At 41.9% G+C, this 25,216-nt stretch overlaps 3 protein-coding genes across 3 annotated transcripts in view; 2 read left to right on the top strand and 1 right to left on the bottom strand.

The window, feature by feature from the left end:
* The first annotated feature begins 165 nt into the window (after positions 1 to 165).
* Positions 166 to 6,445, top strand: LOC133557536 (torsin-1A-like). Its single transcript, XM_061908069.1, has 5 exons — positions 166 to 391; positions 1,237 to 1,502; positions 1,561 to 1,736; positions 4,770 to 4,897; positions 4,958 to 6,445. The coding sequence occupies exons 1-5, from the start codon at positions 217 to 219 to the stop codon at positions 5,209 to 5,211; spliced, it is 999 nt and encodes a 332-aa protein (XP_061764053.1). The 5' UTR covers positions 166 to 216; the 3' UTR covers positions 5,212 to 6,445.
* On the bottom strand, positions 6,163 to 20,143 carry nsa2 (NSA2 ribosome biogenesis homolog (S. cerevisiae)). The gene is made up of 6 exons (XM_061908071.1): positions 19,983 to 20,143; positions 10,064 to 10,251; positions 9,844 to 9,994; positions 9,587 to 9,766; positions 9,303 to 9,495; positions 6,163 to 6,589 (listed from the first exon to the last, which is right to left on the bottom strand). The coding sequence occupies exons 1-6, from the start codon at positions 19,983 to 19,985 to the stop codon at positions 6,522 to 6,524; spliced, it is 783 nt and encodes a 260-aa protein (XP_061764055.1). The 5' UTR covers positions 19,986 to 20,143; the 3' UTR covers positions 6,163 to 6,521.
* A 181-nt stretch (positions 20,144 to 20,324) lies between these two features.
* The window catches only part of gfm2 (GTP dependent ribosome recycling factor mitochondrial 2), a 27,742-nt gene continuing 22,850 nt past the window's right edge, over positions 20,325 to 25,216 (top strand). The window contains exons 1-3 of the mRNA XM_061908061.1: positions 20,325 to 20,605; positions 22,597 to 22,675; positions 22,742 to 22,787. Of these exons, the coding sequence (XP_061764045.1) occupies positions 20,597 to 20,605; positions 22,597 to 22,675; positions 22,742 to 22,787 (134 nt within the window). The 5' untranslated portion in view covers positions 20,325 to 20,596. The remainder of the gene's footprint in view (positions 20,606 to 22,596; positions 22,676 to 22,741; positions 22,788 to 25,216) is intronic.

The following is a 25,216-nucleotide window of genomic DNA, read 5'->3' as shown; positions in this document are numbered from 1 at the left end:
TTTGTCGCCGATGTTTGCTTCATTTTCTAAACTTTTCCGATACTAACAAAATTGAAACATCCTCCACAAACACAAACGGTCTAACTGACAAAATTGATATGGCTACATGGAGTTTTTAGGAGGCGTGTCTGCAGGTGGACTTGTCTCCGCTAAAGGGAAAGGTTTTTGTCCTTTTTTTTAGGCACAGTTTCATTCTGACTTTGAGTGTCTTCCACGATGAAGACTGCACATTTGTGTCTGTTGCTGCTCGTCTTATCCGCCGTTACTGAACTTGTTGGCGCCTGGGACCCGTTTTCGATGACATGGGTGTTTGGCACAGCTTTTATTAGTACAATTTCAAATCTTTTGTACAAAGGCTGTGAAGACAAATTAGTTGCCTTCGAGTCCTCTGGTGAGTTGACTTTTAATTTATTTAAAATTTAGATGACTGGGAATTTAAGATATGGTGAGTTCCTTCCCACCATACATGTTTTGTAGACTATTTTAGTTTTTTACATACTTGTTTATAAAAAAAAATAATTCAGGATAAGTACTGCCTGGACCGGTTTAGCAAATCAGGAATGTAATCTGACTTTCTCATCTTGTTTAAGTCTTAAAATAGAACTTCAGTCAAATTACCACTTTTTCCTTGTACTGTATTCGTTTTGTGAAGATATGACTTGCATCTCTTTTTTATTCCTTTTGTGAGCCAAACAAAGCCGCTCGGAAGTGATTTACAAAGTAGAACTAATTTTGACAAATACATTTATGTATTAAATGTGTTCTGTTAAACCACTAATGGCAACATAAGCTAGCTAAGTGGGGGTTTTGGTAGATTTTTTGGGTTAAAAAAATGTAACTCTGGGCAAGTTGCTAAAAGACCCTTTAAGAGGCACAATGACATTTTTTAAATTTATGACAGGAAAACATGAATGACATCATCAGCGATGAGTCGGTGTTGACATGACTATCAGTGACTGGTCAATCTTAAAAAAAATCGGAAGTCGTGCAGCCCCTACTATCTTATATAACATATTTGTAACTAGAAAATGTTACTCAAAATTAGGGTATTTTTTTCAATGTTACAATTTACAATACTACAACTTTTTACTTGTGTAGATGTTATTGTTAAAGAAAAATAGATTTTTTTTTTCTGTGATTTTTTTCTTGCCCCATAAAAGTATGGGTTTATCACATTTCTTTTTGTAAACCATCTTCTCCCCGAAATTATAAATGAATATTACTCCACTGTTTCAGGTCTGGAAGGCAGCCTGCAGACTAAACTGTTCGGGCAACATATCGCGTCAAAAATCATCCTGAAGACGGTGAGCGGCTTCATGAACGACAAAAACCCCAAGAAGCCGCTGGTGCTCTCCCTGTACGGTCCTAGCGGCACCGGCAAGAAGTTTGTCAGCACGCTCATCGCCGAGAACATCTACAAGGAGGGAATGAACAGCGACTATGTTCACATCTTTTTGTCGACACGACACTTTCCCCACGTCTCTCAGGTGGACACCTACAAGGTAAGACGTTTGGTTCTGAGCGGGTGTAATGGTTCTCATGCTGCTGATCTTTTGTCAGACTCAGCTGCAGCAGTGGATTAAAGGCAACGTCAGCAGCTGTGCTCAGTCAATGTTCATCTTTGACGAAATGGACCAAATGCACCGAGGACTAATTGACAGCATCGAGCCGTACCTGGACCACTACCACAAGTTGGACGGCATCTCCTACCGCAAAGCCATCTTCATCTTTCTCAGGTGAGGACATTTATTAAGCAGCAAACATTATGTTTATTTTCTGCATACATCTATTACAGTCATTTAAGTCTCTGGTGTCTATAGTGTACACTTGGCACCAATACAGCATAGGAAAATTTGTGGTTTTCATCAATTTTTTTGTTATCGATTTACAGTCTCATGTTTTGGACACTCGGTGAAAAGAGGTGAGTCGGCTCCGATAGTGGTGGAGGATGCCGGACAGAGCTGGCAGGCCCAAACGCATAGTGGGGGTCTGCTGGGAACGTCTGACAGAGAGAGTTTCAGTTCCTACCTCCAGATACATTTTGAACAAGTTAGAAGAGAGGTGCTGGACATTGGGTTTGAGTTGACCATGTTCAGTGCCCTTGTTGTCAAGGCAGTCGATGGTAGCTGTCGCCGCAAGATAGTTGTCGTGTCTGTAATCCCAGAACCCACTGGTGGACACCAGGGTTGAGGGAAGGCGTGAAATTTAAAAATAAATTCTATGGATTCTTTTTACCTCATGGGACTTGGGCTGCAGCGGACAGGTACCAACAGGTAAAGCGGTTTGCGGCTTTGGCGGTTGCAGAGGCAAAAACTCGGACATGGGAGGAGTCCGGACAGCTTCAAAGCCATTCTGCACCACCATTAACCGCCTCAGGAGGGGGAAGCCGTGTAGTGTCAACACCATGTATGGTGGGGGACGGTGTACTGCTGACCTCGACTGGGGATGTTGGTAGTTAAGAAGCTATTTGGTGGCAGGGCCCTGGGGATGGATGAGATCTGCCCAGAGTTGATTAAGGCCCTGAATTCTGTGGGGCTGTTGTGGATGACAAGACTCTACAGCATTGCGTGGATATTGGGGTCGGTGCCTCTGGATTGGCAGAGTGGGGTGGTGGTTCCTCTACTTAAAAAACGGGAACCGGAGGGTTTGTTCCAACTATAGTGGGACCACACCCCTCAGCATTCCCAGTAAGGTCTATTCAAGTTAACTGGAGAGGAGGCTATGCTGGATAGTCACACCTCGGATTCAGGAAGATGAGTGTGGTTTTCATCCTGGTCGTGGAACGGTGGACCAGCTCGACACTCTAGGCAGGATCCTTGAGGGTTTACGGGTGTTTGCCCAACCAGTCTACATTTGTTTTGTGGACTTGGAAAAGGCTTTCAACTGTGTCCATCGGGAAGTCCTGTGGAGAATGCTCACAAGAGTATGGGGTATTGGACTGCATGGTTGTGGCAATCTGCTCCCGGTATGATTAGTGTCAGAGCTAGGACCGCATTACTGGCAAAAAGGCGGACATGTTCCCACTTTCCTATGAGGGTAGGACACTGCCAAGGCTGCACTTTGTCATCGGTTCTCTTTATAACACTTACGGACAGAATTTTTAGGCGCGGTCAGGGCTTTGAGGGGATCGGTTTTCATGGCTGCAGGATCTTTAGCTCTCACTGGATTGGTTCGCAGCTAAGTGTGAAATGACTGTGATGAAAATCAGCTTCTTTAAGTTAGAGTCTATGGTATCACCTACTCAGTGACCTTGTGGTTAGAGTATCCGTCCTGAGATCGGTAGGTTGTGAGTTCAAACCCTGGCTGAGTCATACCAAAGACTATGAAAATGGGACCCATTACCCCCCTGCTTGGCACTCAGCATCAAGGATTGGAATTGGGGGTTAAATCACCAAAAATGATTCCTGGGCGCGGCACTGCTGCTGCCCACGGCTCCCCTCACCTCCCAGCGGGTGAACAACGTTAAATACAGAGGACAAATTTCGCCACACCTATTGTGTGTGTGACGATCATTGGTACTTTAACTTCTTGCTTGGAAAAGGGTAGGGGACCAGATCATTCCCCAGGTGGAAAAGTTCAAGTACCTGGGGAAAAACATCCCAAAAACGCCAACAATACTCTATTTACAGTACATCTTGTGACCTGAATATTGATCAAGTATTAGCGATATTGTAAATATAAGAGCTTACGCAGACAAACTATTATTAGTGGCGCTGTGATCGCAGATAACTAGCTTAAACTGCTATATTAACATGAGAAAGTTAATTTTATATTATAAATCATGCCTCTCACCTGGATAGTAGAAGGCTGCGGCCATTAACTGAAAAGTTGGTCAACTTTAACATCCAACTTAGACCCGCAGATGGTGTGAAAGAAAAAAATGCTCATTGCGTTTTTACCTGCGTGAGGATTATATTTAATACTTCATCAAAACGGGAAGATATAAACATCCTACCAGTTGGCATCCCAGTGAGAGCAGATATTGTACAATAAGTGATTGATTATGTTCATTGTTTTTATTTCTCGTTTAGCACTTAGAAATAATGCTACATGATACTTGGTGCTTCACTTAACCTGGATCTGATTATCCGTCAGTTTCTGAAAATTTCGGGATCACCATTTTTACCAAAATAGTCTTTGTTGTATCTCGTCAAGTCTGCCACGATTAGTAGTAGTAACCGTTGAAGGGAAAAGTGAACTTTGTGATGGGTCTGTGGAATTAATACGCTGCCGTATGCTTAAATGGAGTAAAATACAAAAATATTACATGTTATTATAATTGTGCCAGTTACTCCAATACATATATACTTACAGTGTGCAAATAAAACGATAAAGGCTTTTGGATGTTTTGTAGAGCAGAATGTAGGGACTCCCATATCTCCATTGTTAGCTGACCTTTGCTAACATTAATTTACAAATTAGAATGCATTAAGAAAGAAAAACGTGTTCTTGTCTTACATAAGGATTGTGAATTATTGGCAATATTCCAAAAAAGGGCAGTTCCTCTTTAAAGAATATTTAAAATGGCAAAATAGTCAAAAAATTACCAGTGTAAAAATAAAGTTTTCGACTGAATTAATAAACTGGAGCTGAAAAAAGATGATTAAAAACATTTGTAAGAAAAATTTACACATTTTGAAAAACTAACTCAGTTTGAATGTGGAGGTTATTTTTTCTTTCAATGTATAGATATTTAACAGTTCATTTATGGTTGTAGAATGATGCTTAAATCCAAACTATTCAATGCAATCACCTTTTTGTCACCATAGCAACGTTGGAGGCAGCAGCCTCACACAGACTGCTTTAAAGTTCCGAAACGCGGGTAGAAAATGGGCGGAGATAAAGCTGAAAGACGTGGAGAAGTCGCTCCTTGAGTCTGCGTTCAACGATGACAAAAGTGAGAGTGTGGATCATACTTAAAAAAAAAACACGTTTAACTTCCCAATCTCCTCCACAGGCGGTCTGTGGCACACAACCCTCATCGAAAAGAACCTGGTGGACTTCTTCGTCCCCTTCCTGCCGCTGGAGTACAGTCACGTGTTGCAGTGCATCATGGCTGCCATGGAGGCGCAAGGCTTCCAGCCCGACATCTCCATCGCCGACAAGTTGGCAAATGACGTGGTCTACTTCCCCGAATCTGAGCCTGTCTTCTCTAAAAAAGGCTGCAAGACCTTGGGAAATAGGCTCCACTTCTACATGGAAGAAATCTAACAAACCACAGCAGAAAGGTGGCGTGAGCGAGAAGCTGTCTGAACTTTTGATGACACTGAATGAAAGTAGATGTCCTCCAAAAATGGTGCAGCTCTTTTCCTACATCTTTTCCTACATTTTTAAACAAATGTCTATATAAAAAGTTACAAATAGGGATGTAACGGGTTTAAATGTCACAGTATGATATTATCACAGTATTAAAGCCACGGTACGATATTATAGCGGCATATTCCACCCCCAAAAAGCTTGGTAAAAACGCCATAGGATGTAAAATGACGTGTCAGGAATGTTTAGTAAAATTGAACACAAACATAATGCTCAAATGTCCTAATCATATTTATTACTACAAATATGATTTTAACTGTAAATAATTGTGCTGAATATTTACTGTTTCAAGCAAATATTTAAAAGAATAACTTGCAGCTGATGTCTCTGTCGCCTTGGAAACGCCTGAATCAAAAGTGGTGCCCTTCGTTTTGCAGACCGCAGACTTTCTTTTTTCCGCCAAAGAGGTTATGTTTTCACCGTGACAATGGTTTTTCTTTTAGCAACATAACTCAAAAAGTTATGGATTGATTTTAATGAAAACTTCAAGAAATGTCCCAAAAAAAACCCCCAATTCTTTCTCTCCCCTTTACGACCTCCCACACTCACGCTACGCAGGGAATTTGGGGAGATGTAGTTTATGCCCAAACTGACCAATTCGAAAGTGCCAGCAAAAAAACTACACCAACCAAGTTTTTATTTTATACCGTATCATATCACCATATTATTGTGATGATTTTTATACTGAAATACCACGATATTTATAAAACCGTTACACCTCATTCTTTAATTACTTGTCATTTTTATGTCCACTGACTAATTAAAAATGATGGTTGATGCATTTTATCTGTCAAATAATGTGGTTTCCTGCTGCCAAACATTTGTTTTATTTACAAAATGAAAACGTTTGCTGCTTTCCAAGAACATTTATTGATTCTCCTTCATCTGGCCACTCCAATACAATATAGAACTTCGCAATGGAAATATGTGTTAGTGAAATTAGGGAATTCTTAATTTGTGAATTATTAAAATGATCCGTACTGTTTTTTTAAAGTGTGTGAATGACATCAAATCGCTCGCGGCTATCTGATAATGAACTGTAATCGTAATGAAAATACAACAATGAGCTTTTCTTCTTTTACTTACGTGTTTAACTTTATTTGTATAAAACAGCTTCCCTCTCTCTGTCCATCTGTTGAATATTGCCAGATGTCCTCATGTGTTGTTGCTTCATCGGGCTCAGTTTTTTTCCTTTAAAGAGTCTTTTAAACAAGCAGCACTGCGTTAATGCAGCCGTCGTTCTCGGGGTTATTCGTCACCTGAGCGTATTTACCTGAGAAGAAACATGGATAAAAAGTTAATTTGGTTTACTTGACATCAGGACTCCACTAAATGATTATTTCTTGAATCGATCAATTGTAGCAGACTGTTCTTTAGTATGGTGATGCAACACATTTTTTGAATGAATTCCCGAAATATTCAGCAACATTTTTTTTGTATGTAGAAACTTAAATGCATGTTCATTGGAAATTTTCATTTTTACTGAAAGAGCTGTTTTACTTCCTCCACCAGGCTGGATACATGCCTTGCTTTTCCAAGTGTTCGTCATAAAAGGCTTATTTTTAGAGACGTCCAATAATATTGGCAGGCCGATATTATCGTTCGATAAAGGGTTTAAAATGTAATATCAGAAATTATCGGTATCGGTTTCAAAAAGTAAAATTAATGAATTTTTAAAACGGCGCAGTACGGAGCGGTACATATCCCAGTCAGCAGCCCCTCCCCTCTCGCGCACATAACACAGGAGGTGACGACTGCAGCATGAGAGGTTTATTGGCGACTCTTGTTTACCCCATCAAACCGCCGCGAGCGGAGCATAACAACGAGAGTGTGTTGTTGCCGGTGCTGTAGCCATAGCTAACAAGCGAGCGAGCTCGGTGACTGACTAACGACACCTTCTCTATGGTTTGGGATTATTTTAAAGTGTGTCTGACGGATAAAAACTGGTAATATGCAATGGATTGCAAAAAGTTTGTTATGCGAGGAGGAACCAAGACGTCTTCCTTTAACACGAGCAATTTGATCTCCCACCTGTTCAAGAATCATAAGGAAATACACGATGAATACAAGTGGAAGATGGATGAAAAGCAAAATCCGGAAAAAAGTAGTACCACACAGTTGTCGCTTAAAGACTACGCCGAGAAAAAACAAAAATACAACAAAAACCACCCCAGGGCGAAAGCCCACATTGTGGTCAGAGACAACGCATGTACTATGGCAAAAGCTACGGTGGAGTTGGGTATGGCTAGTCTGCTCTGCATGTCGTGGTCCCTTTGTAACTTGCAGTGAGCGAATTGCTCTGTCTCAACGCAGCATTTCAGAAGCTCTGGCTGACAGCTAAGCCACTTCAAGCACTCACCACTAGCTTGCGGCACATTTGTGTTACTCATACAAATACGTTAGAGAAGGGCTGATTGAGCCCAGTTTATAATTTCCTGTTATATAAATGGGTAAATAAATGGGTTGTACTTGTATAGCGCTTTTCTACCTTCAAAGTGCTTTGACATTACTTCCACATTTACCCATTCACACAGACATTCACACACTGATGGAGGGAGCTGCCATGCAAGGCGCCAACCAGCACCCATCAGGAGCAAGGGTGAAGTGTCTTGCTCAGGACACAACGGACGTGATGAGGTTGGTACTAGGTGGGATTTGAACTAGGGACCCTCGGGTTGCGCACGGCCACTCTTCCACTGCGCCACGCCGTCCCGTAGTATACCAGGCAGTCTTGCACTAAAGGAGAACTATGTTATTGTTTACTTTATTACTCTAGTACACTCTGGACAGAAGCTATGTGCCTTCATTGTTTTTGTAGCTGTTTTGAGGCATGTTTAAAAAAATGTTTTTAAATAATGGACTTTGTGAAAGTCAAAGTATAGTTGTAGTGGGTATCAGGATTATCTCAGGGAGAGCATGTTCCAAATTCCAAGCTGCTGTTTTGAGGCACGTTAAAAAAAATAATGCACTTTGTGACTTCAATAATAAATATGGCAGTGCCATGTTGGCACTTTTTTCAATAACTTGAGTTGAAGTTGTTCTCCTATTTTAGAAAACCTTGTTACATTGTTTAATGCATCCAGCGGGGCATCACAACAAAATTAGGCATAATAATGTGTTAATTCCACGACTGTATATATCGGTATCGGTTGATATTGGAATCGGTAATAATGAGTTGGACAATATCGGAATATCGGCAAAAAAGCCATTATCAGACATCTCTACTTATTTTCTACTGTGGCATTTAGAGGTGTTCCGGGACAGGTTTTATCGAGAGTAAGATTTCTGATTCAGAGTTAATTTATCAGTGGATATTGGGCCCCCTGTAGTGGAGATGCTGGTTTTTGAGGTAAAAAATGTTAAGAATCCCAGTGTTAAAGTGAACTAAGCACCTATTTGCACTTATTAGAATCTAGATTAGCGTTAGCATGTATCCTTGTCATCTATTGCTCTTTTGCTAATTGTGTCGCATTTTCAGCCTCTTTCTCCAGTTTCACAGTGATATTAAAACTTGCGGCAATATAAACAGAGAGGGGCCTCTCTGCATTGTGCATGGACCTAGACAAACAATTAGCAGTTGCTTGTCAATAAAAGGACCAACAACCAGGGTATGAGCCACAAGTGATTATTTGTTGGGATCAGCATTGAAAGTTATTGACTGGCATCTGGCGATCACAACCATTTCCACAGAAATCGGTAAAAAATAATGGCATCTAATTGTCCGTGCGCGCGGACATCTTTTCTCAACGCATCGACGCAAGGTACATGACGTCGACAAATTTGCGTCATCGAGGACATTGACTTAAGTCGACAAATAGCCCCAGCCCTGCTTGAGCTAGCAAATGATTTAGTTAGTGGACAAACGTACAGAAAAAGAGTAAGGAATATACTTCATAAGCAAACTACAAAAGATGCACAGCGCCTTTTATGGTAGTGGAGACTGATTGTAGCTATTACATGAAAATAGTTAAAAAGACAACTTTTACCCCACACTACTTTTCCTCCTTGCGTGACCAAGCCCAACTCGCTGACGTTGACCTCGATCACTGTTCCTTTGGTGATGACCCCCAGCGAGGTGTAGAGGGGGGAGGAGGGGTTCTTCTTCACTCCCAGGATGGGAAGGCAGAAGGTGGCCTTTAGCTCGGGGTGCGTGACGTGAGCCTTCTTGAAGCGCAGGCCCTGGCGTCACACATTGAGCACGACAAAATGTTAGAAATGTATCGAGTATCTCAGACCTTTATAGTGGGCGGGTGCGTGCATGTGTGTTTACCATGGGTCGGATGAAGCGTTCGTATTTGGGAGGTTTCCGGGTGAAGCCGTCGCCCACAAAGCAAACTTTGGTCACCATTCTCTTCCAAGCCTTCTTCTGTCTTTTTCCCGTCCGGATGACTTTGAGCACTTCCGTCTCTCCTTGCGCCCGCACCTTTGGCAGCGGCACTTCCCATTTGCCCTGGACACAGGAGACACCACAGGTAAACACCAGACACAAAATATTGCAAATGAGGCAGATTTGAAGCTTGCACTCACCGCCTTCTCTTTCCTCTTCTGTTTGATCATGTTGGAGAGAACTTTGGCTCTGGACTGACCCTCTCGGTCCAGCAGGTAGGCCGGAACGGCGCCCTGCGGCGTCTTGTCGTCGTTCTTCTGCTTGGTGTTCCTCTGCTCGTGCATTTTGAGGCTGCACAGATGCACACCGTGAGTAACAAGATTCAAAACGACAAGACGATTCGTCTGCAGTCATACTCACGTCTTCTTCATCTGGATCTTCTCGGCGTGCCTCTGCTTGTGGTACAGTTTGGCCTTGAGGCCGATCATCTTCTTGGCTTTGTGTGACCTCTCGTGGGCTTCGCGGCTCTCCTTCTTCCTCTTCCTCTCGTGGTGGTCCAGGCGGTAGCCATGCCGCTTGCGGTGCAGCTCAATGTGCTCGTTCTGAGGCTGTGGAAGAATTGTGTCAACAGTTTACATTTGCTGCTGATGGATTAAAAATGTCATTATTTACATAAATTGTTGTAATGTTAATACACACTGAACCTGACAAACCTTGGATTCATAGAGAAGTAGTCTGTCGGCATCAACAAATTTTGATGTGTGCTAGGGCTGGGCAATATGGCCTTTTATTAATATCTCGATATTTTTAGGCCATGACGATACACGATACATATCTCCGTATTTTTGCCTTTGCCTTGAATGAACACTTGATGCATATAATCACAGCAGTGTAATGATTTTATGTGTCTGCATTAAAACATTCTTGTTCATGCTGCATTAATATATGCTAATTTTAAACTTTCATGCAGAGAGGGAAATCACAACTAAGTCAATTGACCAAAACTGTATTTATTAAACAGTTATTAAGCAGTGGCACAAACATTCACGTCATTTCCAAAACAGAAAGTGCAAGATTGTCAGAGACATTTTAAAACAAGCTATTAGTACACTTTAGTGCATGATGTCACTAAGATGACGTATCAAAACAAGACTAAATTAAAGTGTACTTTTTGTACAGAATGCCACTTCAATAGTTTAAAACTAATAAAGTGAAATTTTGTGCATGATGTCACACAAAATATTTCAATGAGTGTCAAATAAAAATGAGCTGCATAATAGGAAACCAAATAGTGTATGTTCTTCATTATGTGGTAGGTTCCTACGAACGTTATCTCCTGTTGTTGACTATTTTTTTCATACGGTGTTAATGTGGAAATGGTTGCTTGGGCATTTTGTGGGTGTGGCACCGGCCCAGATGTTGACATGAGGAGTTTAAAGATCTCCTTTTTCTCTAGCGGATGACTTTTCAAATGATGCTACATTAGCAGTGCTGCTACTTTTTGTAGCAACGCTTTTGCCGCATACTTCACATATAACGGTTGTCTGTTCGACATATTTCCGCTTAAAGCCAAACCTCCGCCAGACGATGGACACCCTGCTGTTTTTCTTGGGAATTAATTGTTCCTCCATTTACCAGATTCACACCTTCTTTTGTAATACCACTCGCACCACACCGTTAGCACCACAGCTAATGTTACCCGTTTCGCTACCTCTCTGCTCCGCATGTCATGTGCAACGTCATGTTGCACGCGTGACAGTATGTGACGTATGTAAGAAGGTGCGCTCATTTTATGTCTCGGTTAGAAGGAGAGACAACAAAGAATGAGAAAGGCCTGTGGTGTATCACGATAGTCATTTTCTACAACGCTCAGAGACAAACCCGCGATATATCGAGTATATTCGATATATGGCCAAGCCTTAATGTGTGCACAATAAATAGGAAAGTGAGTAATTCGAGAATACAATAAATGTTTTAATGAGATTTTTCCAACCTATTAGAACTTGAATACTTATTAGATTTAAACAAGTTGTACTGATGTGTAATTGCAAGCACACCTCAGCATCTGTACAGGTGTCAAAAGTTGACAACATGTCAACTATAATTTCCTTTAAGGGCGGTAAATTTTCTGACATGCGATTAACGTGCACGCGTCCTGTCTGACCCTCGGTTCATTCGTAGCGTGGGAAAATGTATCCGTGTTTAGTTACTGTTGAAGCCATGGCAAGTTGTTCTCCTGACAAGACAAGACCATTTTTATCCACGTTCGCCGTGACCTGTCATCACTGGAGCACTTGAACCCAGAGAGGTGGAGCTTCACTTAAGTGTTTAGAATACAGTTTGGTACAGTAATAACAATAAATGTAGATTGTTACCGTTACTGGTTTAGTAAGATGGGATATAAGCTCAACAGAAATTAAACAAGAATAGACATGAAGTCTAAAGTCACTTTTTTTTATCTGTCTATCAGAACATGTCAACACACCACTTGTCAAACTAATCACACACTTAGGGCTTCAAAAATTTGGAAATTTTCCGGCTCGCTGAAATATTGTGCATGTTCTGGTTGATAGTTCATAACTCCATAATGTTTAGAAGGCTGAATATTACACTTTGACAATAAAAAAGTTAAAACAGTGATATGAAGACTATTAACTTGTACAACACATAATGTACAGATTAAAAGGCATATATTCAAGTATAAATATCACAGATTACAATACTAAACATATTTCACAATCAAACAATCCACATTTTGTGTTATTAATGTGCAAAACTGGTATCTGAACACAGAAGCAGAGGTGGGGGAAATAATGGATTTTTAGATGCATTGCAATTCGGATATGGACGACTATAAACTCGATTGGTATATGTGATTAACCAATGTATTTATTCTGAACAAAGTTCTGAAATTTGGCTGACTGAAGCGAGCCACCTCGCCGAGAGATCGGACCAGCTCTTTTATTATAAGTCTCTGATGTTTTGCACATATTTCCATGAATATAATAAGTGTGGGAATTTATTTAACCATATATTACAAATGCACTGTGCAAGTGATAAACGCTTATTCAGTGAAATGAAAATAAATGTATAACTGTATCAATATACATAAAATAAAAAACCATCAATAAACAATTTTGAATTGAATCGTGAGGTGGTCAAAGATTCTCACCTCTGCACAGAAGTGTCGCTCCTGTCCTCTGAATGCAAGCGCTTCTCGGGTAGGAATTTGAATTCTGTCTGGCATACACCGACGCAGCTCGGGTAATTTTTTAATGTCATTAATAGCGGGTTTATGTTTTTTTTGTGTTGAGCGGTATAAAAAAAGCATACCTTTCAATAAACATGTCATTAAAGCGGCGGTGTTTCTGGGTGTTGTTGACAAATGGCTTTCGCTTTGCACAGTAGAGTTTTAACTTGCACTTACAGATGTAGCGACTAACTGTGGTTACTGACAGTGGTTACTTTTCCTGAGTGCATGTGGTGATATCTTTTACACACCAATGTCGGTTTTTGATGCAGTTGTCCAGTTTTAATTTTAAAACTTGAAAATGTCTTAGGTACACTTTATAATGTTGAAAAATTGGAACGATCTGCGACTAATCGCAAATTAACAAAGAACACAAGATGATATAATTGTTGACTGAAGTGCTGATATCAACCAAACCTAACAGTCCTACACCAACCTCCTCAACATCCCACCCCCAGATTGTAAATAATGTAAATAATTCAATGTACATACTCTGATGATTGACTTGTGTGATGACTGTATTATGCTGATAGTATATATTTGTACCATGAATTGATTAACGTGGACCAGGACTTAAAGAAGTTGAAAAACTTATTCGGGTGTTACCATTTAGTGGTCAATTGTACGGAACATGTACTGTACTATCTACTAATAAAAGTTTCAATCAATAAAAAAAAAAAACTAATCACGATTAACTATTTTAATCGTTTTGACAGCCCAATTAAAACCAATGTTAAGCAAATTCACGGAGAAAATGTTTAACATTTTTACTTCGAAGACCTCCTCAATCCCGCCAAGACGTCTTCCTATGAAGAAGCAGTGCCTCCTATTTCTGGGGCTGAGGTCGGTGAGGTAGTTAAAAAGCTCCTCGGTGGGAAGGCCCCAGGGGTGGACGAGATCCGCCCGGAGTTCCTTAAGGCTCTGGATGCTGCGGGGCTGTCTTGGTTGACAAGACTCTGCAGCATCACGTGGACATCGGGGGCGGTACCTCTGGATTGGTAGACTGGGGTGGTGGTTCCTCTCTTTAAGAAGGGGGACCGGAGGGTGTGTTCCAACTATCGTGGGATCACACTCCTCAGCCTTCCCGGTAAGGTTTATTCAGGCGTACTGGAGAGGAGGCTACGCCGGATAGTCGAACCTCGGATTCAGGAGGAACAGTGTGGTTTTCGTCCTGGTCGTGGAACTGGGGACCAGCCCTTTACTCTCGGCAGGGTTCTTGAGGGTGCATGGGAGTATGCACAACCAGTCTACATGTGCTTTGTGGACTTGGAGAAGGCATTCGACCGTGTCCCTCGGGAAGTCCTGTGGGGAGTGCTCAGAGAGTATGGAGTATCGGACTGTCTTATTGTGGCGGTCCGCTCTCTGTACGATCAGTACCAGAGCTTGGTCCGCATTGCCGGCAGTAAGTCGAACACATTTCCAGTGAGGGTTGGACTCCGCCAAGGCTGTCCTTTGTCACCGATTCTGTTCATAACTTTTATGGACAGAATTTCTAGGCGCAGCCAAGGCGTTGAAGGGTTCCGGTTTGGTGACCGCAGGATTAGGTCTCTGCTTTTTGCAGATGATGTGGTCCTGATGGCTTCATCTGACCGGGATCTTCACCTCTCACTGGATCGGTTTGCAGCCGAGTGTGAAGCGACCGGAATGAGAATCAGCACCCCCAAGTCCGAGTCCATGGTTCTCGCCTGGAAAAGGGTGGAATGCCATCTCCGGGTTGGGGAGGAGACCCTGCCCCAAGTGGAGGAGTTCAAGTACCTAGGAGTCTTGTTCACGAGTGGGGGGAGGGTGGATCGTGAGATCGACAGGCGGATCGGTGCGGCGTCTTCAGTAATGCGGACGTTGTACCGATCCGTTGTGGTGAAGAAGGAGCTGAGCCGGAAGGCAAAGCTCTCAATTTACCGGTCGATCTACGTTCCCATCCTCACCTATGGTCATGAGTTTTGGGTCATGACCGAAAGGATAAGATCAAGGGTACAAGCGGCCGGAATGAGTTTCCTCCGCCGTGTGGCGGGGCTCTCCCTTAGAGATAGGGTGAGAAGCTCTGCCATCCGGGAGGAGCTCAATGTAAAGCCGCTGCTCCTCCACATCGAGAGGAGCCAGATGAGGTGGTTCGGGCATCTGGTCAGGATGCCACCCGAACGCCTCCCTAGGGAGGTGTTTAGGGCACGTCCAACCGGTAGGAGGCCACGGGGAAGACCCAGGATATGTTGGGAAGACTATGTCTCCCGGCTGGCCTGGGAACGCCTCGGGATCCCCCGGGAAGAGCTAGACGAAGTGGCTGGGGAGAGGGAAGTCTGGGTTTCCCTGCTTAGGCTGTTGCCCCCGCGACCCGACCTCGGATAAGCGGAAGAAGATGAATGGATGGATGTTTAACTGCTAAGTTAACTCCCCAATTTGGACTGTTAATAAAATTAATTTGGGTTAAATTTACAAATAGCATAGTTTTGTGTTCAACAACAAATTTGCTTAACCACAAGAGTTGCTAAATATACATCCATCCATCCATTTCCTACCGCTTATTCCCTTTCGGGGTCGCGGGGGGCGCTGGCGCCTATCTCAGCTACAATCGGGCGGAAGGCAGGGTACACCCTGGACAAGTCGCCACCTCATTGCAGGGCCAACACAGACAGACAGACAACATTCACACTCACATTCACACACTAGGGTCAATTTAGTGTTGCCAATCAACCTATCCCCAGGTGCATGTCTTTGGAAGTGGGAGAAAGCCGGAGTACCCGGAGGGAACACACGCATTCATGGGGAGAACATGCAAACTCCACACAGAAAGATCCCGAGCCTGGATTTGAACCCGGGACTGCAGGAACTTCGTATTGTGAGGCAGACGCACTAACCCCTCTGCCACCGTGAAGCCTGCTAAATATACATATGCCTGCAATATAGTAACAAAATAAATACGAGCATTGAAAGCCTTTTTAAAAATAAACAGATGTCCAATAATATCGGGCCGCCAATATTATTAGCCGATAAATGCTTTAAAATGTAATATCAGAAACTATCAGCATTGGTTTCAAAAAGTAAAATGTATGACTTTTTAAAACGCCGTTGTACGGAGTGATACACGGACGTAGGGAGAAGTACAGAGCGTCAATAAACCTTAAAAGGCACTGCCTTTGCGTGCCGGCCCAATCACATAATACCTACGGCTTTTCACACTCACAGGTGAATGCCAGGCATACTTGGTCAACAGCCATACAGGTCTCACTGGGGGTGGCCGTATAAACAATTTAAAGACTGTTACAAATATGCGCCAAACTGTGAACCCACACCAAACAAGAATGACAAACACATTTCTGGAGAACGTCCGCACCGTGACACAAAATAAACACAACAGAACAAATACCCAGAAACCCTTGCGGCACTAATTCTTCCAGGACGCTACAACATACACCCCCGCTACCCAGACATGAGAGCATGTCCCAAATTCCAAGCTGCTGTTTTGAGGCATGTTAAAAAAAAAATAATGCACTTTGTGACTTCAATAATAAATATGGCAGTGCCATGTTGACATTTCTTTCATAACTTGAGTTGATTTATTTTGGAAAACCTTGTTACAGTGTTTAATGCATCCAGCGGGGCATCACAACAAAATTAGGTATAATAATGTGTTAATTCCACGACTGTATATATATCGGTATCGGTTGATATCGAAATCGGTAATTAAGAGTTGGAAAATATCAAAATATCTGCAAAAAAAGCCATTATCGTTTTGACAGCCCAATCAAGACAAAGACCAAGGAGCTGGTTGTGGACCTGGGAAGGAGGAGGAGTACGCCGGCGACCCCTGTTTCCATCAGGGGGGTCGATGTGGACATGGTTGAGGATTATAAATACTTCGGAGTACACATCGACAACAAGCTGAATGGGTCAAAACACGCTGAGGCCCTCTACAAGAAGGGACAGAGCCGCATCTACTTCCTCAGGATCTTTCAACGTGTGTACAAAGATGTTGAAGATGTTCTATGAGTCGATGGCTTGCTGGGACAGCGGACTGAGAGCGAGGGACGCAAACAGACTGGACAAGCTCGTAGAGAAGGCCAGTAACGTGGTGGGAGTGGAGCTGGACTCTCTGGCGGTGGTGTCAGAGAGGAGAAGTCTAGCAAAACTCCTAGCCTTTATGGACAACACCTCCCACCCACACTCGGACCTTGCGGAGAGAATGAGCACGTTCAGTGGAAGGCTCAGACTCCCAAAATGTAACACGGAACGACACAGGAGGTCCTTCATACCGACAGCCATCAGACTGTATAAAGCATATGTTCCTTCTTGACTGCACTTAAATGTAGAATATATGTAGTATATATTTATATTATTCATATATTATATATATATATATATATGTCATATATTATTTATTATTATTATTGTTTATTGTGAGCGAACTGTGGTGCTGAATTTCTATGGCGTCACATTATTGCCAAAAATCCAAGCGCATAAAAACTGTTATCGCGCGCTGATTCTCCACTTCGTGCGCGCGCGCGCGCGACACCCTTTTGCCCGCATGTAGTGCCTTTTTGCGCGCGTGCCGTCTTCGTTTTGGCACTTTGTGGGCAGTTATTCTAACACGCCCCCTCCTTTCTGATTGGTCAGGCAAAAATAGCTGAGGGCCAATCAGAAGTATAGCAGGGCGGGTCAACGTCTATATGTATCAAGAAAGCTCCTGTCGACAAACAAATTCTAAAAAGTCCAAATTTAGTGGAGTTGTGGAAAATGTCAATTGAATTTTATCTAAAAGTCTTTGAAGAAGGTAATGTCTCATCTGTTGAGAGAACATCACATAGTTAATGAAGTTTTAAGATCAATATTTTTTCATACACATACAACCAGTCCACAGATGTCAGTCAATGATGGAAATTATATTTCCGAATATGTTTTCTTTCCTCAATTGTCTGTTTAAAAAAATATTTGTATTTATTTAATATTTGTATATGTAAATATTGAATGTATGCCACAATGGGGGACTATTAATTTTCTTTCCTCTATCTACTTTAAGTTTACACCAGAGTCTACCCGAACCCACTTATATATGCGTACTTCATATTAGGACCACATGATTAGCATATGGGCCTAATTATTGATGTTCTGATTGCAATTACTATTTTAGTAGAATAATGAATGACAGGTTAACATTAAAATTAATGAATATGGTTTTAATATTACTGTAAAAAGTATTTACGTTTCTGCAAACAACTCAAACTATGGAAAATTAGGTATCAGTCCAGATCAGTATAGAAGGGAGAGTTAAAAATATGTATTTAAAAAAACAACAAAAAAAGCTCGCTCCATACATTAGGCAAATTAAATCTGAGAGATAAATAAATAAATTAAATGGGTTGTACAGTGCTTTTCTACCTTCAAGGTACTCAAAGGTACTTCCACATTTACCCATTCACACACACATTCACGGCGCCAACCAGCACCCATCAGGAGCAAGGGTGAAATGTCTTGCTCAGGACACAACGGACGTGACGAGGTTGGTACTAGGTGGGATTTGAACCAGTGACCCTCGGGTTGCGCACGGCCACTCTCCCACTGCGCCACGCCGTCCCTGATAGATAAGAGTGTAAGACTTACTTGTTCAGCCATGATAGCCCCATGAAAACGTGATTTCCTTTCTTTTTAATCCCAGGGAACTGCCATGGACCTTTCATCATAGATATGAATAAACACTCCATGTTTCTCCAGCGTAGCGGCCGTCTTACCTCGGACAGCTGGTCCCCATCTTTATATTGATGTCAATGGTACATCTACTATTTAAATATACATATACATACAATACTCTGACATTTATAACAAATCGAAAGGAGGAAAGAAAATTAATAGTCCCACTTTGTGGCATACATTCAATATTTACATATACAAATATTAAAAAAATAAAAATATTTTTTAAAACAGACAAGTGAGGAAAGAAAACATATTTGAAAATGTAATTTCCATCATTGACTGACATGTGTGGACTGGTCGTGTGTGTATGAAAAGAGATTGATCTTAAAACTTCTTTAACTTTGTGATGTTCTCTCAACAGATGAGACATTACCTTCTTCAAAGGCTTTTAGATAAAATTCAATTGGCATTTTCCACAGCTCCACTAAATTTGGACTTTTTAGAATTAGTTTGTCGACAGGAGCTGTATTATCTTGATACATTTTGACGATGACCCGCCCTGCTATACTTTTGATTGGCCCTGAGCTATTTTCACCTGACCAATCAGAAAGAAGGGGCCGTGTAAGCATAACCGCCCACAAAGTGCCAAAACGAAGACGACGTGCGCACATGGGCACCGCGCGCACGCAAAAAGGCACCACACGCGCGCAAAAGGGTGTCGTGCGCGCGCACGAAGTGGAGAATCAGCGCGCGATAACAGTTTTTAAGCGCTTGGATTTTTGGCACTAATGTGACGCCATAAGTTTCCCCCAGGGATCAATACAGTACTTTCTATTCTATTTGATTAAAACCAATGCTAAGCAAATTCCCAGAAAAAAATATATGCCTGCAATATAGTATCAAAAACTGTTATAAAAATGCGCCACATTGTGAACCCACACCAAACAAGAATGACAAACATTTCGGGATAACATCAGCACCGTAACACAAAAGAAGAAATACCCGGCACCCCTTGCAGCACTAACTCTTCCACAACCCTACAATATTCAATATAGTTTTATGTTTAACAAAAAATTAGCTTAAGTGCGAGAGTTGCTAAATTTACATATGCCTCCAATATAGTAACAAAATAAACACGCGCACTAAAAGCCTTTTTAAATTTGTAAAAATAAACACAAGTACTGTCCAATCACAAGCAACTTGGAACTGTTTACATGTGGTGTTAGTACAACTCGGTTACTATCAATTTAATACACTTAAAAATTCTTATTTGGAAAAATAACACACAACATAGTTCAACACACTTCCCCGACGCCAATAAAAAATAAAATATATTTTACAAACAATTTGTCAATAAGATAACTTGTCTTGAAGTGACCACATGGAGACGAGTTAGCATGGCGTGCTATCGCGCTAAACTGTCTCGTAACATACCTAAAACGACATTTACGGAGGCCAACTACTCACCATCTTTTACTGCGAGTGTAAAGGTTTTCGGTGAATTTGTCGCTGGTGGAGAAATTAGCACAGACGCCGAGATGTTGACGTTTTTCGCCGTGAGGCTCGGGTTGTTAAGGTGTCGTTCACCCGGAGCCGTGACGCAGAGGAACAACGTCATCGACACTTCCGGTATTGTCCGCCAGTTTCAATAATATGACAACTGTTGAAAATTCTGTTAAAAAAAAAAAGTCAATATACAATATTGTCAAACTAAGGATAATTTATTGTATGCAATCTAATGTGTTTTAAATTATAGTACTACATTTTATACATTTATATTGGAACAAAGCTAATTTTGTTTTGCCGGAACCACAATGCGTAAGGGTGTTTTTTGGGATATATTTTGGAGCTGGACTTAGTGAAACAGTCCGACACGATGTCGCTTTTTAACGTTTTAAATAAATAATTTGGCGAGAATTTTTTTCTGGTTATGTTGGTTACTGGTCTGCAAACATCCACAATGTTTGTAGTTTAACCTGATCCGCGCGTTGTGTAACAATAGCGTCGTCTCCTGCGAAGACAGGCTGGAGGTCACAGAGATTATTACTACATAATGTGGACAATATAAGACATTTAAAAGGATGCTTTGGGTAAGATGACGTTTTATTTGAAACATGTTTAAAACATGCGTGAAGTATGTTCATAACACGATAGCTGTGTGCATACACTTACAATATATGATCATGCAGGTTATCTTTATAACATGTCCGAAAAGGAGCAGGGAGACGCAGACTACCCATTTCCCGCTTCATATGAATTACTAAAACATTTCTTCACTTTAGGTTCTCAATTTGCAACATAATTTAAATAAATAAGTAGTTAGGTTGTGATTCACATAATACATTATTTACAAACCCCGTTTCCATATGAGTTGGGAAATTGTGTTTGATGTAAATATAAACGGAATACAATGATTTGCAAATCCTTTTCAACCCATATTCCGTTGAATGCGCTACAAAGACAAGATATTTGATGTTCAAACTCATAAACCTTTTTTTTTTTACAAATAATAATGAACTTAGAATTTCATGGGTGCAACACGTGCCAAAGTAGTTGGGAAAGGGCATGTTCACCACTGTTTTACATCACCTTTTCTTTTAACAGCGCTCAATAAATGTTTGGGAACTGAGAAAACTAATTGTTGAAGCTTTGAAAGTGGAATTCTTTCCCATTCTTGTTTTATGTAGAGCTTCAGTTGTTCAACAGTGCGGGGTCTCTGCTGTTGTATTTTATGCTTCATAACGCGGCACACATTTTCGATGGGAGACAGGTCTGGTCTGCAGGCAGACCAGGAAAGTACCCGCACTCTTTTTTTACAAAGCCACGCTGTTGTAACACGTGCTGAATGCGGCTTGGCATTGTCTTGCTGAAATAAGCAGGGGCGTCCATGAAAAAGACGGTGCTTGGATGGCAGCACAAGTTGTTCCAAAACCTCTATGTACCTTTTAGCATTAATGGTGCCTTCACAGATGTGTAAGTTACCCATGCCTTGGGCACTAATGCACCCCCATACCATCCCAGATGCTGGCCTTTGAACTTTGCGTCGATAACAGTCCGGATGGTTCGCTTCCCCTTTTGTTCGGTTGACACGATGTCGAATATTTCTAAAAATAATTTGAAATGTGGACTCGTTAGACCACATCGGTCCATCTTAGATGATCTCGGGCCCAGAGAAGCCGGCGGCGTTTCTGGATGTTGTTGATAAATGGCTTTCGCTTTGCATAGTAGAGCTTTAACTTGCATTTACAGATGTAGCGACAAACTGTATTTAGTGACAGTGGTTTTCTGAAATGTTCCTGAGCCCATGTGGTGATATCCTTTAGAGATTGATGTCGGTTTTTGATACAGTGCCGTCTGAGGGATCGAAGGTCACGGTCATTCAATGTTGGTTTCCGGCCATGCCGCTTACGTGGAGTGATTTCTCCAGATTCTCTGAACCTTTTGATGATATTATGGACCGTAGATGTTGAAATCCCTACATTTCTTGCAATTGCACTTTGAGAAACGTTGTTCTTAAACTGTTTGACTATTTGCTCACGCAGTTGTGGACAAAGGGGTGTACCTCGCCCCATCCTTTCTTGTGAAAGACTGAGCATTTTTTTGGGAAGCTGTTTTTATACCCAATCATGGCACCCACCTGTTCCCAGTTAGCCTGCACACCTGTGGGATGTTCTAAATAAGTGTTTGATGAACATTCCTCAACTTTATAGGTATTTATTGCCATCTTTCTCAACTTCTTTGTCACGTGTTGCTGGCATCAAATTCTACAGTTAATGATTATTTGCAAAAACAAATGTTTATCAGTTTGAACATCAAATATGTTGTCTTTGTAGCTTATTCAACTGAATATGGGTTGAAAATGATTTGCATATCATTGTATTCCGTTTATATTTACATCCAACACAATTTCCCAACTCATATGGAGAGAGGGTTTGTACCATGAAGTGATTAACGTGGACCCCGTTGAAAAACTTATTCGGGTGTTACCATTTAGTGGTCAATTGTACGGAATATGTACTGTACTGTGCAACCTACTAATAAAAGTTTCAGTCAATCAAAAAAACATATGTCTTGTTTGCAGAAGCGGTGTTTGTCGAGGGCTGAGCTGCAGTACCGCAGATGGAACTGCTTTCTCAAAAGAAAATACAGCTTTCTGCCAGGTAAGATCAATTAAAAATGAAAGAAAACTCATTCAGCTAACACAAATATATATTTTTTTGATACAGACGATGTCAAGTCACTGCGGTCTGTGGTCAACCCGGATGTGTGCAAGTAAGTTTTTTCTAAAACTGAAGGTATGGATAGGAATGGTTTAGAGCTAAGCCAGAAGGCAAAGCTCTCGGTCTACCAAGCTATCGACATTCTTACTTTCATCTATGGTCATGACCGAAAGAATAAGATCGCTGATACACACGGCCAAAATGAGTTTCCTCAGAAGGGTGGCTGGTATCTCCCTTAGAGATAGAGTGAGAAGTTCAGTCACACAAGAGAGACTCGGAGTAGAGCCGCTGCTCCTTCGCTTGGAAAGGAGTCAGCTTAGGTGGTTCGGGCATCTCGTTGCACGTCCCACTGGGAGGAGACCCTGCGGCAGGCTAAGGACCAGATGGGGGGATTACATCTCCTCTCTGGCCTAGGAGCACTTCGGGATCCCTCAGGAGGAAGTTACTAATGTTGCTCTGGAGAGGGAAGTCTGGGAGTCTCTGCTGGAGCTGTTGTCCCCGCAACTTAAATCCAGATAAGCGGTTGAAGATGGACGGAATGGTTTAGGTTTTTATTTAGCGTATGGCGTTACAAATTACTGTACACCAAAACAACTCGTCATAAAAACATTTTTTCCTCCCCGGGCTATTAATCTGAAACCCGCAAATATAACTCTGGAACTAATCCGTCACTGTGAATGTACTAACTCATGTTCACGTCATCATCCTTTTTACCTTTTGTTCTATTGACCATTGCACTGTTATTTATTAGCCTTGCACATACTATATATCGCCAAAATATTTCCATTCAGGATTGAATTCAAAATCTCCCTACTAACTCACCAGTGCCTCGATGGAAATGCCCCCCTCTACCTCAAGGAACTGCTCACCCCCAAATCCTCCACACGACACCTCCACTCCATACAGGCTAACCTCCTCCAACCTCCACAGACAAAGCTTCAAACAATGGGAGACCAGGCTTTCTGCTCCGCTGCTCTCAGTCTGTGGAACGCCCTCCCTAACCACCTGAGGGCACCTCAGACTGTGGATGCTTTTAAAAAAGGCTTAAAACCCCATCTTTTTAAAAAAGCCTTTCTATAGACATGCATGCTGGTTGTAGCTATTGGGCTGTTTCTAGTTTTATATTTTATTTATTTTTATTATTACAATTTTTTTTACACTGTGGCCCTTTGAGGTTGTTTGCTCAACGTAAAGTGCTTTTTACAAATAAAATCTATTATTATTATTATTATTAAAAGTATTTGGCCACCTTACTTGACTCACATATGAACTTGAAGTGCCATCCCATTCCTAACTCATAGGGTTCAATATGATGTCGGTCCACCTTTTGCAGCTATTACAGCTTCAACTCTTCTGGGAAGGCTGTCCACAAGGTTGCGGAGTGTGTTTATAGGAATTTTCCGCTATTCTATCAAAAGCGCATTGGTGAGGTCACACACTGATTTTGGTCGAGGAAGCCTGGCTCTCAGTCTCCGTTCTAATTCATCCAAAAGGTGTTCTATCTGGTTCAGGTCAGGACTCTGTGCAGGCCAGTCAAGTTCATCCACACCGGACTCTGTGTCATCCATGTCTTTATGGACCTTGCTTTGTGCACTGGTGCACAGTCATGCTGGAAGAGGAAGGGGCCCGCTCCAAACTGAACACGGGATTGTCCAAATTGTTTTGATATCCTGGAGCATTCAAAGTTCCTTTCACTGGAACTAAGGGGCAAAGCCCAACTCCTGAAAAACAACCCCACAGCATAATTCCTCCTCCACCAAGTTTCACACTTGGCACAATCGAAATGTACCGTTCTCCTGGCAACCTACAAACCCAGACTCGTCAATCAGATTGCCAGATGGAAAAGCATGATTCATCACTCCAAAGAACGCGTTTCCACTGCTCTACAGTCCAGTGGCGACATGCTTTACACTCCTGCATCCAACGCTTTGCATTGGACTTGGTGATGTGTGGCTTAGATGCAGCTGCACGGTCATGGAGACCCATTCCATGACACTCCCTGCCTACTGTACGTGGGCTAATTGGAAGGTCATATGAGGTTTAGAGCGCTGTAGCAACTGACTGAGCAGAAAGTCTTTGCACTGTGCTTCAGCATCCGCTGACCCTTCTCTGTCAGTTTACTTGACCGACCACTTGGTGGCTGAGTCGCTGTTGTTCCCAAAAATTCCATTTTCTCATAATAAAGCTGACAGCTGACTTTGGAATATTTACTAGCATGGAAATTTCACGACCGGATTTCTTGCACAGGTGGCGTCCTATGACAGTTCCATGCTGGAACTCACTGAGAGCGGCCAATTCTTTCACAAATGTTTAAAAAAAACAGTCTCCATGCCTAAGTGCTAGAATTTATACACCTGTGGCCGGGTTTAGTGATTAGGACACCTGATTCTCATCATTTGAATGGGTGGTCAAATACTTTTGGCAATATAGTGTATTAGCTGGACGAAGTGGCTGGGGAGAGGGAAGTCTGGGGTTCTCTGG

Source organism: Nerophis ophidion, linkage group LG08, assembly GCF_033978795.1.
Source record: "Nerophis ophidion isolate RoL-2023_Sa linkage group LG08, RoL_Noph_v1.0, whole genome shotgun sequence".
In the NCBI taxonomy this organism is placed as follows: Eukaryota; Metazoa; Chordata; class Actinopteri; order Syngnathiformes; family Syngnathidae; genus Nerophis; species Nerophis ophidion.
This window is presented reverse-complemented; position numbering and strand designations above follow the sequence as displayed.

What these genes read in the sequence shown, in the direction of transcription:
- LOC133557536 (XM_061908069.1), top strand. Translation starts at nt 217, where the DNA reads ATGAAGACTGCACATTTGTGTCTGTTGCTGCTCGTCTTATCCGCCGTT. An exon ending in CTCAGGTGGACACCTACAAG is followed by an intron (nt 1,503 to 1,560) that starts GTAAGACGTTTG and finishes ATCTTTTGTCAG; the next exon opens with ACTCAGCTGCAGCAGTGGAT. An exon ending in GCCATCTTCATCTTTCTCAG is followed by an intron (nt 1,737 to 4,769) that starts GTGAGGACATTT and finishes TTGTCACCATAG; the next exon opens with CAACGTTGGAGGCAGCAGCC.
- nsa2 (XM_061908071.1), bottom strand. An exon ending in AAGATCCAGATGAAGAAGAC is followed by an intron (nt 9,995 to 10,063) that starts GTGAGTATGACT and finishes GCATCTGTGCAG; the next exon opens with CCTCAAAATGCACGAGCAGA. An exon ending in AGGAGGAAAAGTAGTGTGGG is followed by an intron (nt 6,590 to 9,302) that starts GTAAAAGTTGTC and finishes GTTTCTTCTCAG; the next exon opens with GTAAATACGCTCAGGTGACG.